Genomic DNA, 18,633 nt, shown 5'->3' on the forward strand with positions numbered 1-18,633 from the left:
GCCTTTTTTCGCTGCTGAGAACTTGATTGGCACCTGATCCTTCTATCCCTTATTGTAAAATGAAAACCTGTTATATCCTGGTTCCCCTCTTGGGCTATTCGGTGGACAAGAGAATACTAGCATGGAAAATCTGCTTCCCGAGGTGCTACATGTGATTAAAATCTGTTTACTGTTGTTTTCACTGCTTAGCGGCCGGCCCCGAGGGTTGTAGGCCCATACTTGTCTTTATTTGCAATGTCAATAAAGGTTTTCCAAAAAAAAAGAAAAGAAGGACCTGGTCAAGACTTCGCCTGTTGGCCCCAGTTGCAACGCAAAACAAGCTTCAGAAGCCCCGCCCCAGGGCCCGGCTCCGAAGATAAAGGACAAGCCTTCCGGCGGCTCGGTACCGAGCAAGCCGAATATCAGTGTCCCGCAGGCGCCATCAGCACCAAAGACTGGAGCGCAGCCTACTCCGAAAAAGACGTCGGCACCGACCCCCTCTGCGCCGAGCGAAAAGGCATCCGGTCCGAAACAGACATTCGGAACCGAAAAGATTTTTGCCTCCACATCGAAGCCGAAGGACCCAGAACCATCTCCCAAGGCTCCGAAGCAGGAATCCAAACCTTGCTCTGACCCGTAAAGTTGGCGCCGAAAGACTATAGAAGAGGAAGAACTTTTTCGACCAGATCCTATCGATCCGAAACAAGACACTCCACATAGACCCCAAAATAAGACATGTGGATGCTCTTCCACACAAGAGGAAATTGGACACCCTAGACATTCCTGCAGTGGCTGTTAAAAGGAACCACTGTGCTACTTCACCTTTACGACCCTCTTCTCCTGTTCTTCCTACTAAGCCTGTCTCTCCTCCACATTCTCCTATACTTCCACCAAACCCACCACCACCACAGGGGATGGGGGAGGCAACAATGATCCTTTTACTGACCCGGATGATGACAGACGTTCCACAGGACGATTGGGACGATTATGATGACCCAGTAGATCCTAAAGACCTCCCTGATCCCTATGCATACCCAACAAAGCCATCTCCCCCAGTTGACAATATTGGGTTTTTGTCCGCTTGTAAATAGGGCTGCTCAGTACCATGGGGTTCCAATGCATTCAGACCCCGCAGAGGAGGACTTTCTAATAGACACCTTTGGACAGTCACTATAGACTGTACAAACCCTGCCAATGTTAAAAGGTGTCATTAAACATGCCCCTGACATATTCAAGGACCCTGTTAGGGCTAGAATTCTCAATCCCAGAATTGAAAAGAAATATAAACCTGCCCCTAATGATCCCACCTACATCAAGAGTCGACTCCCTAGTGGTAACACCAGAAAACATGCCAATTCTCAGACCTCCAGTGATGCGCCACCTCTGGACAAGGAGTCTAAAATATTAGATGCTTCCAGCAAACGAGTTTCTGCCCAAGCAGCTAATCCCTGGCGGATAGCCAATACACAGGCATTACTGGCTAGATACGATTGGGCTCACTATGACCAACTGGAAACCCTATTGCAACATTTACCTGATCCATATAAGACCAAGGCCAATGATTTAATTCAAGAGGGGAAATTAGTAACAAACGCATCAATTAAGTGTGCCCTTGATGCAGCAGACACCGCCTCTAGATCCATTAACACTAGCGTGTTACTCAGGCGACATGTCTGGTTGCGCATCTCTGGCTTCAAACAAGAGGTACAAACAACTATCTTCAATTAGACGTTCAATCAGGAACAACTTTTTGGACCGACTGTAGACCCCACTCTAGAAAAAATGAAAAAGTGCACAGACTGCTAAATTCATGGGAGCATTACAGTCTCCATTCACATGTGGCTCCTTTTGACGCTCCTATTGAGGAGAATCCAAGAACATCAGTTCAGACACTGCTTCTTCCTACAAAAACACAACACAAACATCCCCCAACAGGGGATATTTTAGAGGATACAGGGGAAATAACAATAAGGGAAGAGGTAACAACACCACTCGCACCTCCCCCACTAACCAGCAGCGACTTCCCTCCACTCCCTCCAGACCATTTCCCTCCGAAAGGAGGGAGACTATCACAGTTCCTACCTGTCTGGAATTCAATCACTACAGACAAGTGGGTAAGACCAATTATCCAGTATGGTTACTGCCCGGAACTTACAGCCACCCCACCCACCATACCACCCAAACAGCGTCCAATGTCCACAGAACATCTCACGCTCTTGAAACGGGAAGTTCTCTCACTGCTTCAAAAGCATGCAGTAGAACTAGTTCCCTTAGAGCATCAATGAACAGGGGTTTACTCGCTGTATTTCCTAATCCCCAAAAAGGACGGCACCCTAAGGCCAATACTAGAACTCAGACCTCTCAATCTCTACATACAGATAATTTCCACAATCACTCTTCAACAGGGCCTCCCACTACTTCAACAGGGCGACTTCCTTGCCACACTAGATCGCAAGGACGCCTACTTCCATGTTCCCATACACCCTGCTCACAGGAAATACCTAAGATTCATGTTGAACTGACAACACTATCAGTTCAAAGTCCTTCCATTCGGGCTGACCACAACACCCAGAGTGTTCACAAAGTGCCTTGCAGTAGTAGAAGCACACTTGAAGACAACAAATCTGTCTTTCCATACCTCGACGACTGGCTGATAAAAGCCAAGTCACACAACCAGTGTGTTAATCACACTCATCAAACCATCCAGCTACTACACAACTTGGGGTTCACAGTAAACTACACCAAGTCACTTCTACAGCACTCCCACATACATCAGTATCTAGGGGCCACAATAGATGCCTCCAAAGCTCTGGCATATCCCAATCCAACCAGGATAGCCAGTATACAAACAATCACCAAATTTCAGCCACAGCATTCCCTTCCAGCGAGGGTGTTCATGCAACTCACAGGAATGATGGCCTCTTGCATTTTCATTGTACCTCATGCAAGACTTCAAATGCGACCTTTACAGGAATGCTTAGCACGTCAGTGGAACCAGGCTCAAGGTCAGCTTACAGATCTGGTGTTGGTAGACAGCTGCACACATCGCTCTATGCAGTGGTGGCACACACAAAACCTTCCCAGAGGGCTGTTGTTCCTAGAGCCGGTTCCACAGATAGTGCTAACAGCAGACGCATCACTCGCCGGCTGGGGAGCCCATCTCCTACACCGCATAATTAAGGGCAAGTGCACCACTCAAAAGAAATCGCTCCACATCAACCACCTAGAGTTACTAGCAATATTTCTAGCGTTAAAATCATTCCAAACCCATCTTCTCAACAAAACTGTCCTAGTCCGCACAGATAATGACAGCGATGTATTATATACAAAAACAAGAAGGAACACATTCTTTGCAACTGTCTCCACTAGCGCAAAGCATATGGAGATGGGCCATTCCAAAAAACGTATGTTAGCAGAACGTCTTCCAGGGGTGAACAAGCAGATAGCGGATCTGTTAAGTCGACAGACTCAACAGATACACGAATGGGAACTTCATCCGCAAGTTCTTCAACCTTTCTTCCAAATGTGGGGACAACCAGACCTAGATCTGTTTGCCGCAAACGCAAAATGCCCAACCTTCGCCGCCAGGTTCCCACACCCGTTGTCCATGGGCAATGCGATGTGGATGAACTAGTCAGGCAGATTTGCGTACGCTTTTCCGCCACTCCCACTCATTCCGTTAGTAGTACGCAAGCTCAAGCAACAGTTTCTCAAAATGATCCTAGTTGCTCCAACATTGGGCGCGGCAACCGTGGTTCACAACACTCCTCAAACTCAGTAGTTCTACCCCAGAAGCTACCTCTCTGCCCAAGGCTGCTCACGCAGAACCATGGAGAGATAAGGCACCCAGATCAAGAACAGCTGAATCTGGCTCCTGAAGTCCTAGAGTTCGGTTACCTTAACCTCCCACCTGAATGTATGAATATTAAAGAAGCCAGACGTCCCACTACTAGAGCTTGCTATGAAGCTGAATGGAAAAGATTCATAGTTTACTGCAACAACAACATAAATCCATTAGATGCTTCAATTCAGAACATTATCTGCTATTTGCTACATCTACAAAAGTGCAATCTGGCATACTCGTCAATCAGATTACATCTAGCTGCCCTTGCAGCCTACCTACAAAACAGACAATACTTGCATTGTTTAGGGTACCCACTATCAAAGCCTTTATGGAAGGCCTTAAAAGAATAATTCCACCCAGACTACCACCCTCTCCAGTGTGGAACCTTAACATTGTTCTTACTAGACTCATGGGTCCCCCATTTGAGCCTTTACATAAATGTGAATTGCAATTCCTTACATGGAAGGTAACCTTCCTTGTCGCAATCACCTCTCAGAAGAGTAAGTGAGATCCAGGCTTTAACCATACAAGAACCAGTCTTACAAATGCATCGTAACAAAGTGGTTCTCAGGACAAATCCAAAATACCTTCCAAAAGGCATTCCTGCTTTCCATCTTAACCAATCAGTAGTTACTGGTGTTTTTCCAAAACCCTGATTCGGTGGCAGAAAGATCTCTTCACACACTAGACGTCAAAAGAGCTTTACTTTATTACATAGACAGGACTAAAGCCTTTAGAAAAACAAAACCACTTTTTGTAGCTTTCTCATCCCATCTCCAAAGCTGGGATTGCAAGGTGGATAGTAAAATGCATTCAAATATGTTACCAAAAAGCAAAACTTACGCTAACTATTCCCCCAAGAGCGCATTCAACTCGCAAATTGGGGACTTCCATGGCATTCTTAGGGAATATTCCCCTAGAAGACATTTGTACGGCAGCAACATGGTCTACAACACAAACCTTCACTAAACACTATTGTGTAGATGTGCAGGCGAAGCAACAGGCTTCTGTAGGCCAGGCTGTTCTTAACACTTTTTCTATCCACTGCAACTGAAACAGGCGACCACCACTAAGGGAGACACTGCTATACAGTCCATGCTACAGTATGAATTCCGCAGCTCATATGCCTCGAACGGAAAATGCTACTTACCAGTATGCATCCGTTATTGGCATGTAGAGCTGCGGAGATTCATACGCCCACCCACCCACCTCTCCGGAGCCTGTATCTGTTCCAGTGTTATCTTAATTAGATACATTAACATGGACATCTCTTCTACTTCTTACTGACTCCATCATTTCCCATTATGGCAAAAAACAATCTAAGGATGAAGTCGATGCCCACGCTTGCTATCGTCTAAGGGAGGAGTCACCTATCTCGTGATTACAAAAGACTTCTTCCAAGACAACCAGGTGCAAGCATCCAAGCCCAACACCAGATGGCGATCTATGCTACAGTATGAATTTCCGCAGCTCTACATGCCAAGAACAGATGCATACTGGTAAGTAGCATTTTCCTTCTGCCTGACGTGCACTGCATGATGCGATTCAGGCAGATTCTAGAAGTTTGAAATGTACAGTTTCAAATGGCACTGGGTGTGTATGGACTGTTAGAGCTTACATTTTTTCTTTAGATTTTCTATTTTTAAAGAGGTTAAAAAAAAATGGTTTTCGGAGTATATTTTCTAGCTTGTATATATATGTATATGTATGTGTATATGTGTGTGTGTATATATATATATATATATATATATATATATGTGCGTGTGTATATATATATATATAATGTTCGAGGCATATGAGCTGCAGAGTTGTACACTTAGCATAGATCGCCATCTGGTGTTGGGCCCGGATGTTTGCAGTTTGTTTTTCTTCTTGGACAGTCTTTGGAAGTCACGAGTTTGGTGACTCCTCCTTCGGTCCGTACTGCGCATGGGCTTCGGCTCCATCCTCAGATTGTTTTTTTCCGCCATTGGGCTCGGATGTGATACTTCGTGCTCCGGCTTCGAACTTCTACGGTTCCAGCCTCGACGGAAAATCCTCGTTTCTTCAAGTTTCTTCATCATCATCTTCATCTCTCGAAGCGGCACTTTCTCCATCCCGTACATCGGCACCGGCCTTCGGGCCCTCCTCGACTCCGGTCCCGGCCGATGGAAAGGACTCCGTTCAAAAAGTGCCCAAAATGTGGGTCTAATTTTTCCCACACCGACCTCCATCAGGTGTGTAATCTTTGCCTCTCTCCAGAACACGAGGCCAGAGACTGCCCCGCCTGTAAGTCTTTTCGATCGAAGAAGACCATCCGGGATCGAAAAGCTTGACGCACCATGGCACACTCATCGTCTGCAGTTCCACCGGACATCTTCGGAGACGGCGCCGAAGCTTCGGGGCAAATACACACCGAGCAGGAGGAAGACGTCGTCAGCGCTTCCGAGGCCGACGACTCCGATGTGGAGGACATCACACCGGCGCAGCGGGTCGGGAGTACTGTGCCCCCTCCCACCCCCGCGCCCAAAACCAAAGACACTCAGGTTACTCCCTCGCCTGCCGGCCTGGGCAAAACCAAGACCAAAGCTTCTATCACCCCACCTTCGGGCCCGGTGTCGAAGCCTCAAGTCTCACGGCAGCTCGGGATCGAGCCAGCCGACGCCCGGTGCCGAAAAACAGCATCCGGCACCGAAGAAAGTAATATCCAGCTCGACTCCGAAGCCACCGGTGCCGAAGCCTGGACTCTCGGCGCCGACCAAACACAAATCAGTCGGCACCGACGCTCCGGCGCCGAAAACTCCCTCGACGCCGAAAAAACCGGAGGCCCCAAAAAAGCATGGCGCACAAACCATCGAAGCCCTCGGTTCCGAAATCATCGGTGCCGACGGACGATTCGGCACCATTGGCTCTGTTTGCACCAGACCCTTTACAAAAGACTCTGTCCAAAGATCCAAAGACTGGGCTATTGACTTTAATTATCAAGAAAAGACGCCTTGATACTCCGGCTCCTCCTCCACCGCCCAAACGGAAGGACTCTGCTACTTCTCCCCTCAGAGTGCCCTCCCCACTACCGCCTCCCCTACCTCCTCCACCTCCTCCACCTCCTCCACCCCCTCCCCCTCCCAGGTCTCCGCCACCTTTACCTCATTACTCTCCGACCCCGTCCCCAGATCCGGACGACGGGGACCCGGACAATTACCCGGCGGACGCCCCAATGGATCCCACTCCACCGGGGACCCCAGACCCATGGGAGGATTACAATAACCCTGATATACCCGATATACCTCAGGACGACCTATACCCATCCAGGCCGTCTCCTCCAGAGGACTCCTTAGGGTTTCATCATTTAGTGCAGAGAGCAGCACACTACCATGGGGTGGACATGCACACTGAACCAGTGGAAGACGACTTCTTACTGGATACATTTGACATACAGGACAAATCCACATCTATTTTACCCATGCTTAAGGGTGTCACCAAGCATGCCGCAGAGGTGTTCAAAGACCCTGTCAGGGCCAGGGTACTAAACCCTAGAATAGAGAAAAAGTACAAGGCGGCACCCACAGACCCTGCATACATTAAGGGCCCTGCTCCCTTAGATTCCCTAGTTGTCTCTACAGCTAGAAAGCGGGCTAACTCCCAGTCCTCAGGAGAAGCCCCACCGCCAGACAAGGAATCCAAACTCCTAGACGCGTCTGGCAAACGCACCGCCTCTCAAGCTGCAAACATGTGGCGCATTGCAAACACACAAGCGCTACTTGCGCGCTATGACAGAGCACACTACGATGAACTTGAGGCTCTTATGCAGAACCTTCCCGAGAAACACAAGCGTAGGGCTCATGAGCTAATACAGGAGGGTAAACTAATTACAATAAGGGCAGGGGCAAAACTAACACCACCCGTTCTGCCACCCCGCCCACACAATGACTTCCCTCCGCTCCCCCCAGACCATTCCACTCCGGTCGGGGGCAGACTACAAAACTTTATCCACGCATGGGAGTCCATAACATCGGACAAATGGGTGACCCAAATCATTCGGTCAGGGTACTGTCTCGAGCTAACATCTACCCCACCCAATATCCCACCAAGGCACCGTCCAATGTCTCAAGAACATTCCACACTGCTCAAACAGGAGGTACTCTCCCTCCTCCAAAAACACGCTATAGAGCAGGCCCCCATCGATCAGCAAAATCTAGGGGTTTACTCCCTATATTTCTTAATACCAAAGAAAGACGGGACCCTCAGGCCCATTCTGGACCTCCGGCCTCTAAATGCCTACATACATTCAGACCATTTCCACATGGTCACCCTACAACAAGTCCTCCCGCTCCTCTGTCAGGGAGACTTTCTCACAACCTTGGATCTGAAAGACGCATACTTTCACATTCCAATACACCCCTCTCACAGGAAATACCTCAGGTTCGTGGTGGACGGGCAACATTACCAATTCACGTTTCTCCCCTTCGGGGTCACCACCGCACCAAATGCCTAGCGGTAGTAGCAGCACACCTCCGACGTCAACACATTCACGTCTTCCCTTACTTAGACGACTGGCTGATAAAAGCCGCGTCCTACCACCAATGCGTGCAACATACAAACAGCACCATCCAACTGCTCCACCAGCTAGGCTTCACGGTGAACTACCAAAAGTCCCACCTCATACCATCTCACACAAAGCAATATCTCGGGGCCACTATAGACACCTCCAAAGGTATTGCCTATCCAAACTCAGCCAGAATCACAAGCATTCAAGCCTTACGCAAAACATTCCTTCCCCAACACTCTCTTCCAGCAAGAGTGTTCATGAAGCTCATAGGAATGATGGCGTCTTGCATCTTCATAGTGCCCCATGCAAGACTCCACATGCGTCCACTTCAAGAGTGCCTAGCACAACAGTGGAACCAGGCCCAGGGTCAGCTGACGGATCTGGTGTTGGTGGACGGCCGCACACATCACTCTCTGCAGTGGTGGAACACCACAAACCTTTCCAAAGGGCGGCCGTTCCTGGACCCGGTTCCTCAGGTGATTCTAACAGCGGACGCATCGCTCTCCGGCTGGGGAGCGCACCTCCTACACCTCACAATGCAAGGTCTATGGACGCCACAGCAAAAATCGCTCCACATCAACCATCTGGAGCTCTTGGCGATCTTTCTAGCCCTAAAATCTTTCCAAAAACAGATTTCGGGCAAAGCAGTCCTCATTCGCACAGACAACATGACTGCAATGTATTATATCCAAAAACAGGGGGGGGGGGGACACTCTCCCCAGCTCTCCCGCTTAGCCCAGAGCATATGGAGATGGGCAATTCCCCAAAACATCTTTCTCCTGGCACAGCACGTTCCAGGCGTACAAAACACCATGGCAGATCTGCTCAGCAGACAAACGCAACAACTACACGAATGGGAACTGCACCCACAAGTTCTTCAGCCATTCTTCCAACAGTGGGGGCATCCTCAGATAGACCTCTTCGCCACCCACGAAAACAAAAAATGCCCAAGCTTCGCCGCCAGATACCCACACCCATTGTCCAAGGGCAATGCGATATGGATGAACTGGTCAGGCAGATATGCATACGCCTTTCCACCTCTCCCACTAATTCCATTAGTGGTAAGGAAGCTACAACAACACTCCCTCACACTCATTCTAGTAGCTCCGACGTGAGCCAGGCAGCCGTGGTACACCACGCTACTACAACTGTCAGTGGTACCACATCAAAAACTGCACCTATCCCCATGCCTCCTAACCCAGAACCATGGAGAAATCAGGCACCCGGACCCAGCTCAGCTCAACCTGGCGATCTGGCTCCTGAAATCTTAGAATTCGGATACCTTAACCTTCCCCCTGATTGCATGAACATCATCATGGAAGCCAGACGTCCTACCACTAGAGCATGCTATGCCGCAAAGTGGAAAAGATTTGTAATTTACTGCCGTAACAATACAATCAACCCTTTAGATGCATCCATACAGCACATCATATGCTATCTGCTCCATCTTCACAGGTGTAACCTGGCATATTCATCCATACGCCTACACCTAGCAGCGATCGCTGCTTATCTACAAAACAGACAGCATTTATCACTCTTCAGAGTGCCCGCTATTAAAGCCTTCATGGAAGGCCTTAAACGAGTAATTCCTCCCAGGGCACCACCTTCCCCTGTATGGAATCTAAATTTAGTTCTTACACGACTAATGGGTCCGCCCTTCGAACCAATGCATAAATGCGAGCTACAGTTTCTCACCTGGAAAACAGCTTTTCTCATAGATATCACTTCCCTTAGAAGGGTTGGTGAAATACAAGCGTTCACTATACAGGAACCCTTCATACAAATACATCACAGCAAGGTCATACTTCGCACAAATCCGAAGTTTCTGCCCAAGGTCATTTCCCCCTTCCATCTCAATCAATCGGTGGAATTACCTGTCTTCTTCTCGCAACCTCAATCTGTTGCAGAAAGGGCCTTACACACGCTCGATGTGAAAAGGGCTTTGCTATACTACATACAAAGAACGCAACCCTTCAGGAAGACTAAACAATTGTTCGTTTCCTTCTCTCCACCACATAAAGGCAACCCCATTTCTAAATCCGGGATAGCTAGGTGGATTGTAAAATGCATACAAATTTGCTATCAAAAGGCAAAAAGAACATTATCTGTTCCGCCTAAAGCCCATTCTACAAGAAAGTTAGGGGCTTCTATGGCTTTTCTAGGGAATATACCCTTAGATGACATCTGCAAAGCAGCCACCTGGTCTACACCGCACACCTTCACAAAACATTACTGTATAGATGTGCATTCCAAGCAGCAAGCTAGAGTGGGCCAGGTTGTACTAAAGACACTTTTTCAAACCACTGCAACGGATACCGGTGGTCGCCGCTAAGGTTGGGTACTGCTATATAATCTATGCTAAGTGTACAATCTGCAGCTCATATGCCTCTAACGGAATATGCTACTTACCAGTATGCATCTGTTCTTGGCATGTAGAGCTGCAGAGTTGTACACGCCCACCCGCCTCCCCGGCTACCTGTATCCGTTCCAGTACATCTTATTTAGATACAACACACATGGGTTTCTCACTGCTATTACTAAGCTCCATCATTTCCCTGTTGGCGAAAAACAATCTGAGGATGGAGCCGAAGCCCATGCGCAGTACGGACCGAAGGAGGAGTCACCAAACTCGTGACTTCCAAAGACTGTCCAAGAAGAAAAACAAACTGCAAACATCCGGGCCCAACACCAGATGGCGATCTATGCTAAGTGTACAACTCTGCAGCTCTACATGCCAAGAACAGATGCATACTGGTAAGTAGCATATTCCATATATATATCTATTGGCTTCAAGTGTGTCTATGTCTATTGGTTTCAAGTGTCTATATGTCTGTCTAGGTCTATTGGTTTCAAGTGTCTATATGTCTGTCTAGGTCTATTGGTTTCAAGTGTCTATATGTCTGTCTAGGTCTATTGGTTTCAAGTGTCTATGCCTATTGGTTTCAAGTGTCTATGCCTATTGGTTTCAAGTGTGTCTATATGTCTGTCTATGTCTATTGGTTTCAAGTGTGTATGTCTGTCTATTGGTTTCAAGTGTGTGTATATATCTGTCTATTGGTTTCAAGTGTGTGTATATATCCATCTATTGGTTTCAAGTGTGTGTATATATCCATCTATTGGTTTCAAGTGTGTGTATATATCTATATCTATTGGTTTCAAGTGTGTGTATATATCTATTGGTTTCAAGTGTGTGTATATATCTATTGGTTTCAAGTGTGTGTATATATCTATTGGTTTCAAGTGTGTGTATATATCTATTGGTTTCAAGTGTGTATGTGTGTGTATATATATAGGTAGTTATAGTTAGGACCCTGTTTCCATAGGAAATCCGCAACATTCTATTTGGAATAACTTTGGCGCCGGTCGATGAATCCTCGCGAAATTTTCAAAACTAATGGGGCGCTACGCTCCGCTCCTACCCTGAAAGTCTCGGGGGGATTCGTCAAGCGGGGGCTGAGAAAAAAGGGGGGTCCCAAAACGCGTTTTCCCCATGCATTTTTCCATAGGACCTTTAGACACAGCTACAGCCCGAACGGCTGAACAGAGTTACTTGAAATTTGGCAGAGAGGTAGTCTACAGGTCAAGGATGTGCCTTTTGTAGGTTTTCCAAAGAAAATAGCATTTAAATCAATATATATATCTGTAAGCGCGCTCCGAGCGCGCACCATAAGCTTACCGTACGGTGCCGTGCGCGAGCGCGATTCTGATTGGCTGTTAGATCTTAGTAAACATTCGAATCGGTCGAAACCAGGAAGTGTCGGCCGCCATTTTCTCTCTCGCACTCTGAGGGGGGGAGGAAAAACAAAGTTGGATAACATGAAAAGGGGCAGGCTAGACCAGCTCCTGACCCCCTAGCCTTGGTCGGGGTGTCCCAGAAGGACCCCCAAGGCCAAAAATGTTATTTTTTTTTTTTTCGAAAAAACGGCGAATGCGCTTACCGTAAATAAATTAATAAAAAAACAAACTCCACATATTCCCCCCCCCCCCTGTGCAAAAGGTGCCCGCAGGGCACCTTTTGTGCATCGCATATTATATTATTGATGAACATATAATAACATTTCACAACGAAGCGCATAATATGTCCTCCGTGTGCGGACGGTGCGCGAAGCGCATCGTGCGCGCACCGCGTGCCCACCGTGTGTGCACGGCACTAGCTGCGTAAAGTGGGCGCGCGGTGCTCACTGTGCGCGCACAGTGCGCGAAGCGCCCCGTGCGCGCACGGAACGAACTGCGTGAAGTGGGCGCGCACGGCACGAACGGCGTACAGTAACTTAGCATTTAAAAAACCGTACAAATTCACTGAAAAAAACCATATGTTTCACACACGTTATAGTTAGGAATTAGCATTTAAAAAAACCTTGCAAATTCAAGTTATAGTTAGCTGTACATTTCACTCGTAAAAAACCAATGAAATTCCACGTTATAGTTAGTGCAGGCAACTATAACTCACGCGACCGCAATCCTCTGCTGATGCTAATACTGTATTTAGACACTTATTTGCCCATGTCTTCTTCCATTAAATTTTAGCTATACATATATTACAAATATTTTTTTTTTCATAAAGACACATATGTCATCAGCAGAGGATTGCGGTCGCGTGAGTTATAGTTGCCTGCACTAACTATAACATGGAATTTCATTGGTTTTTTACGAGTGAAATGTACAGCTAACTATAACTTGTGTGAAACCTATGGTTTTCTCAGAGTGTGTGTGTGTATATATATATATATATATATATATATATATATATATATATATATATATATATATATATATATATATAATTTTTTTTTTTTTTTTTTTAAACCAACAAAGACGAATTTGAAAAGTTAGCCTATTACTGGCATGTTTTCTTTAATTTGTTTTTCGTCTGAACCCTATTTAAGTGTTCCACATATCCTCTTTGTGCAGTGTTAACCTTCTTTTCATGGAATCTGAGAACACCTGACAAACTGCTTTTCAATATGGGCAGACATATAATGCTGTGTTCATCTAGTATTAACCATATAGTGCTACGTTAAGTGTTAAAATTACTTTTGAATGCTATATGAAAATTATTTTACAGGCCTGCTTTGTGACTTGCTATGGTCTGATCCTGATAAGGATGTGCAAGGCTGGGGCGAGAATGACCGTGGCGTTTCCTTCACATTTGGAGCCGATGTTGTAAGCAAATTTCTGAACCGTCATGATCTGGATTTGATATGTCGTGCTCATCAGGTAAGTAGTTTAAAAATGGTAAAACACTTCTTTCCAAATGAATATTTGTTCCTCCACATTCCTTGTTTTGAAGTATCTCAAGGCAGCAGACTAGATCTCAAACCTTTTTTTAGCACTTCATCCATCTAAAGTAAATTGGTAATGTCCCCTTAGACTTAAAATGGGGTTCTTTAAATTGTTCAAAACATTTTTACTGTTTAAAGACAACTAAAGGTCAATATGTGTATACCGTTTTCATTGCACATTGCTCAAGCCAGCATCACTAGTTCCATCAATTTTTCACCATATTCACAGTGGCTTCCAAAACCTTTTGATTGTAGGCTAACTGGACTCTGGCAGGATATTAGCTCACGTGTAATGTTTTAGTTGATTAGACCAAGGAAAAAAATGTTCATGTGGAAACTAGTATATCACTATATTAATGATTTGGTTTTTGGATCTTGACTGAGGTGAGCTCCAGTCCAGCTTTTGCGTGAGACCCGCTGTGAGAGCGGCAGCAGCGGCGGCAGAGCGGAACCTGAGAACCGCGGGGGCTTCGAGAACCGCGAATCGGGTACCGAATCGAGGCCGCGAAGCAGTGTTGATGGGAAGCCGCGTTGTGGCCGAGGAGAGGAGCAGTGTAGGGTGAGGAGCAGAACGGCAGTGAGCGGCTGTGAGCTGTAAGCGCGTACGCTGCGAGAAACGCTGCGAGAAACGCTGCTAAACGCCGAACAGCTGACAGAGCCCGTCAAAGCAGCAGACGGTGAATCGAGCCCACAACCTGCCCCCCAGAGGTGAGGCGACTGGACTTTTTTGTCACGGGGGGGGGGGGCATCCGGAGCCGCGATAGACTGCGGTGGTCTGTGCCGAGGTAGTACTGCCTGGTGTGGGGGAATCCGCGAAAGTTGGTTCATCACGGCAGGAGCCGCATATTGGAAAAGTTGTTTACCGAAGTAGGAGCCGCGGGTCAACTCAAAACGAGGCAAGATCCGCGAGGCACCCTGATAGAAGCTGCAAAACCCTCTAGAGAACAGGGGAAAGATCGAGTAGGGTTGAATTGGGTTGATCAAGACGCATTACTAGCATTACTAGCAACGCAGTGTTATACCAACACAACTCTTTTCAGCTACTGCAATTGAGTAATTACTCTACCTGCCAAGGAAGGATCACGGAACGCTGCCCTCGGAGGGCGCATTGCGATTTGTTCTGATTACGAAGGGTCGTGCCGCTGGTGGGAGCTTCCCCGCATTCGGCGGACAGCCTGCACGCTCCCAGCGTGCACTAGACTCCAGGGCTACCTGTTGGCTTCACCGGGGGACTGCGAGGACCAGCAGCACCTACATCCAACAGCTGGTGCCTCTTCCCCCGGAGGCTACGCCCCCTAATTGTCTTATTATAAACTGACCAGCCCCAAACGCAACGCGGGACGCGCGCGGGGAGAAGCGCGGGCGAAGCCCGGGCCAAGGGCGGGCAGGACTGGACTGGGCCACCCCATTTGCAGTTCGTGTTTTAATATCCTGCCATTGTCATTTTACATTAACTTTTTACTACTGGCTTGAGAATATTCATTGTTCCTCACTATCGTAATAATTTTCTCGGTACAATGTCCCCGAGAACCACTAGGAACACAGTTAAAAAGCAGGCTCAATCCGCTGGCGAGGTCATTGGCCCAATTGATCAATTTATAACTAAAGCCAACGATGCTATTGAGCAGGGCATTATCTTACTGGATCGGAGGATCTCACAGGACCTGATGATTGCCAGACGCTCTTCAATGGGCCTACTGGCTACTGCAAAATCCCCCTTACGTCCTATTGATCTACCTCCTCCAGTGACAGTGCATGCAGAAACGCACACTGTTCCTTGCACAGTGGACCTTTCTGCATCTTTGGACTTGTCTGATTCCCATCTATCCCTGGAAAAATCCCCTGCTATTTTTGTTACTCAACTAGATAACACCCCCTCTTCCTCAATGGCTAGGGGTATACGAGAAGGAGCTATCCCTAAAAAACCAAAGAGGAAGACAACCACTAAACTCCCCCATTCCACCATTCCTCCTGTCACAACCATCCCTGCAACTCTTCTTGCCTCTAATTTTCCCCCGCAAAACCCTAACCTTTCATCCCTCCATCATTCTCCTTCACTGTCAAATGTTCAAATAGTGGATTCTATTCCTGCTGATCTGAACATCAGGTGCACCAGCTCAAGTAGCAATTACAGCGGAGGAGATATGGTGAATGGTAATCTTACAATCAATGCACGTACTAACGACAGCCTATTGCTCACCAGAATTGGCGATTTATTTAAATTTCACTTGGAACCCATAGAAAAGGCCTTACACATGGTTCAGTCTCAACTTACCCAACTGTCCCTTGCACTATCCCAAAGTACAGGAAACAAGAAGGATCCTAATTTGGCGAAAGGCAGGCCCATTACTTCAAAAACTCCAAACGCCATCGCGCTAAAACCTGGAACCTTCGCGCAGAACCCCAATTCTAATAAACAAAAAGTCCCTGAGAAGCCTACTCAAAATTATTCCCTAGTATCTACAAACAAGCCGCAACCACCTCCTAAATCCTCTAATCCTCTACCACCCCGCCCCGTAACCAATCCTAAACCAACAGCACCTTCCCTACCAAACCATCCTTCTTCCCTTCTCACCTCTACTGCCCCCACTTCCGCTCCTGTCCAATCCAATAATGCTACTGGATTCAACACCATTCCCAATAATCGTAAGAGAAGGATTCCCCCTATCCATCTCCCACCTGAGGCCTCTCCATATGTAGTAATAATGACTGGGGTTCCGGAACTCCCCCCCCCCCAAACCAAGATGAACCGGTTTGGTCCCTAAAAAATAAAGTAATCTTCTGGTTGTCCAACAAGAGACCGCTTCCAATCTTTATGGACAACAGAGTTACTACAGTGCGTAGAGTGCCTTGGTTAGGCAACCTACCAAAAAACACACAGGGCGACTGTATTATAGTAAATTTTGAAGATCCAAATACAGTCGAGCATATTTGCTCCTGGGGTGATCAAATCTCTACTGAAGGGATAGCTACCCATAATTTGTCGTATTTCTATCCCCCTAATACACGACGTAACGCAGGTCCTCCGTGGTCCTGGACGAGGGTAGGAAACTGGGGCGGAATCAGAGACTGAAACCAGTGGTCGGGGTATGGCTTTAGCAACCCACCACCAGGCCACTTTAGCAATTGGAGAGGTCCACTACTATCCAATCGATATGATTGCCTGGATATGGTGGACTGACTACCATCTCCACCCATGACAGACAGCAGTTACAACAGCGTCTTTCCTAACCCAAAAGACCCCTGTAAGAGCATTCGGGCGGTTGGCTCCTTCTCGTCATCTTTGTATGGTACCCAGTTTGAGTCTTCCCCTCCCCAGTACACCCTGACCCAACAGCAGTCATCTTCTCCTCGCCTTGTCGCGTGTTACACCATGTCAGCTACCCCCGCAGACCCGTTCCCCAATCTACAATCTACTACTCCCCAACCCAGTGAGCCTAAACCCAACCCTCCTCTTTCTGTTATAACCACTCAGTCTCCGTTCCAACTCCCAGATTCCTCTGCTGAACCTCAGCCTCCAAATTCTACCTTTTCATCAACCCAGGACCTTCCAATTTTATTCTGGAACGTAGCTGGCTTAAGATCGAAAATCCATCTTCAGTCTTGGGTGGAAGTAACTAACAAATTTAAGTTAATCTGCCTAGAAGAAACTTGGGCAATTGACCCTATTCATATTCAGGGTTTTAAAACATTTCACCTCCCTTCCTTACCGTCCACTCATGGTAGATCCAAGGGCGGCTTAGCCATCTATGTTTCCAACTTAATTCCCTTTACGATCACGGAAGTTCCGTTAGTCTCGTCAATTTTTCAAATCCTTAAAATAGTTCCAGACAATAACTCCTGTTATTATCTAATCAATATGTATAATAACTCTTCACCCAGCGACTGTGTAAAATCTCTGTCGGAAATTACCCTGTATTTACAAGACCAAAAAGCTATGAGTCAAGAGTTAAATTGTCATATTGTGTGGGGTGGGGATTTTAATGTGTATTTGTGTAACAATCATAGCAAAGTTATTTGTGGGCTTTTAGACGAGCATGATGTCCCCCTGGCCCACTTCACCCACAGCACAGTGGGTCACGCACTAAATACCTGTATTTTCGCACTAGAACTTGAATTCGCGAACATCTTAGTAAGTCCAGCTGTAGAGTTCAAGACGACTTTTCATGGTAGAGGTGCTACTACAATCATCGATTTTATTTTATGCTCTCAATCTCTAAACAACCGATTGAAGCAATTTACAACTGGCACAGACCCCTCAAGCGACCACTACTCAAATAGCATAACCATAGCATTAAATACTCCATCCTCAGCCTGCCCAAAAACAAGCCTTTTAGCGCAGCACTCTCTGGAGATGAATAAAATTAACGGTTACACTATTAAGTGGACGATGACCAACCCAACAGAGATCACTAGTAAGATTATCCAAAAAACCCTTCCTTTAATCCACCACTGTCTGGAGATGTCATCTTCCCCCCAGCTGATTCTCTCCAGCTTTATCAAGATATTAGAAGTCATCAGACAAGAGCTTACCCGTCCCCATAGGACTCACGACAATGATAAGGACTCAAGAGGGTGGTTTGATTCTCGTTGCCGTAAAGCGCAGCGTGCACTAAAAAATGCTCTACACAATCAGACTAGGGACCAGCCACAAATCGCCTCCTTAAGGAAAAACTACAAGATGGCACAGCAATCCCGTAAACAGGAAATAAAAAAATTATCTCTGGGCCCAACTACACCAGAGCACTCTAACCAAGGACTCCACCATGTTTTGGAGAACAGTTAAGGCCCCTTTCCTAGCTGATGAAACTGCGATACAACATCTAGATGTGGCAGTACCCGCCGATAAATGGGTAGCACACTATTCGCAGATCTTCGGGGACAACCCCTTGACAACCGAGGCTCCCAGACCAGAGGCGGTAGCTTCCACTAGCAATAACATCTTCCCTATTGACCTCCACTTCGATCTAGAGGAGATAATCACAGCACTGACTGCCTCA

General features: G+C 46.9%; 1 protein-coding gene across 1 annotated transcript in view; it reads left to right on the plus strand.

Annotated features, from left to right (window-relative positions):
- Nucleotides 1-18,633, plus strand: part of PPP1CB (protein phosphatase 1 catalytic subunit beta) — a 355,283-nt gene that overhangs the window by 255,192 nt on the left and 81,458 nt on the right. Inside the window, exon 6 of the mRNA XM_085610370.1 lies at nucleotides 13,417-13,568. Coding sequence (XP_085466496.1) covers nucleotides 13,417-13,568 — 152 coding nt within the window. The remainder of the gene's footprint in view (nucleotides 1-13,416; nucleotides 13,569-18,633) is intronic.

Source organism: Triturus cristatus, chromosome 6 (assembly GCF_964204655.1).
Source record: "Triturus cristatus chromosome 6, aTriCri1.1, whole genome shotgun sequence".
NCBI classification, from domain to species: domain Eukaryota; kingdom Metazoa; phylum Chordata; class Amphibia; order Caudata; family Salamandridae; genus Triturus; species Triturus cristatus.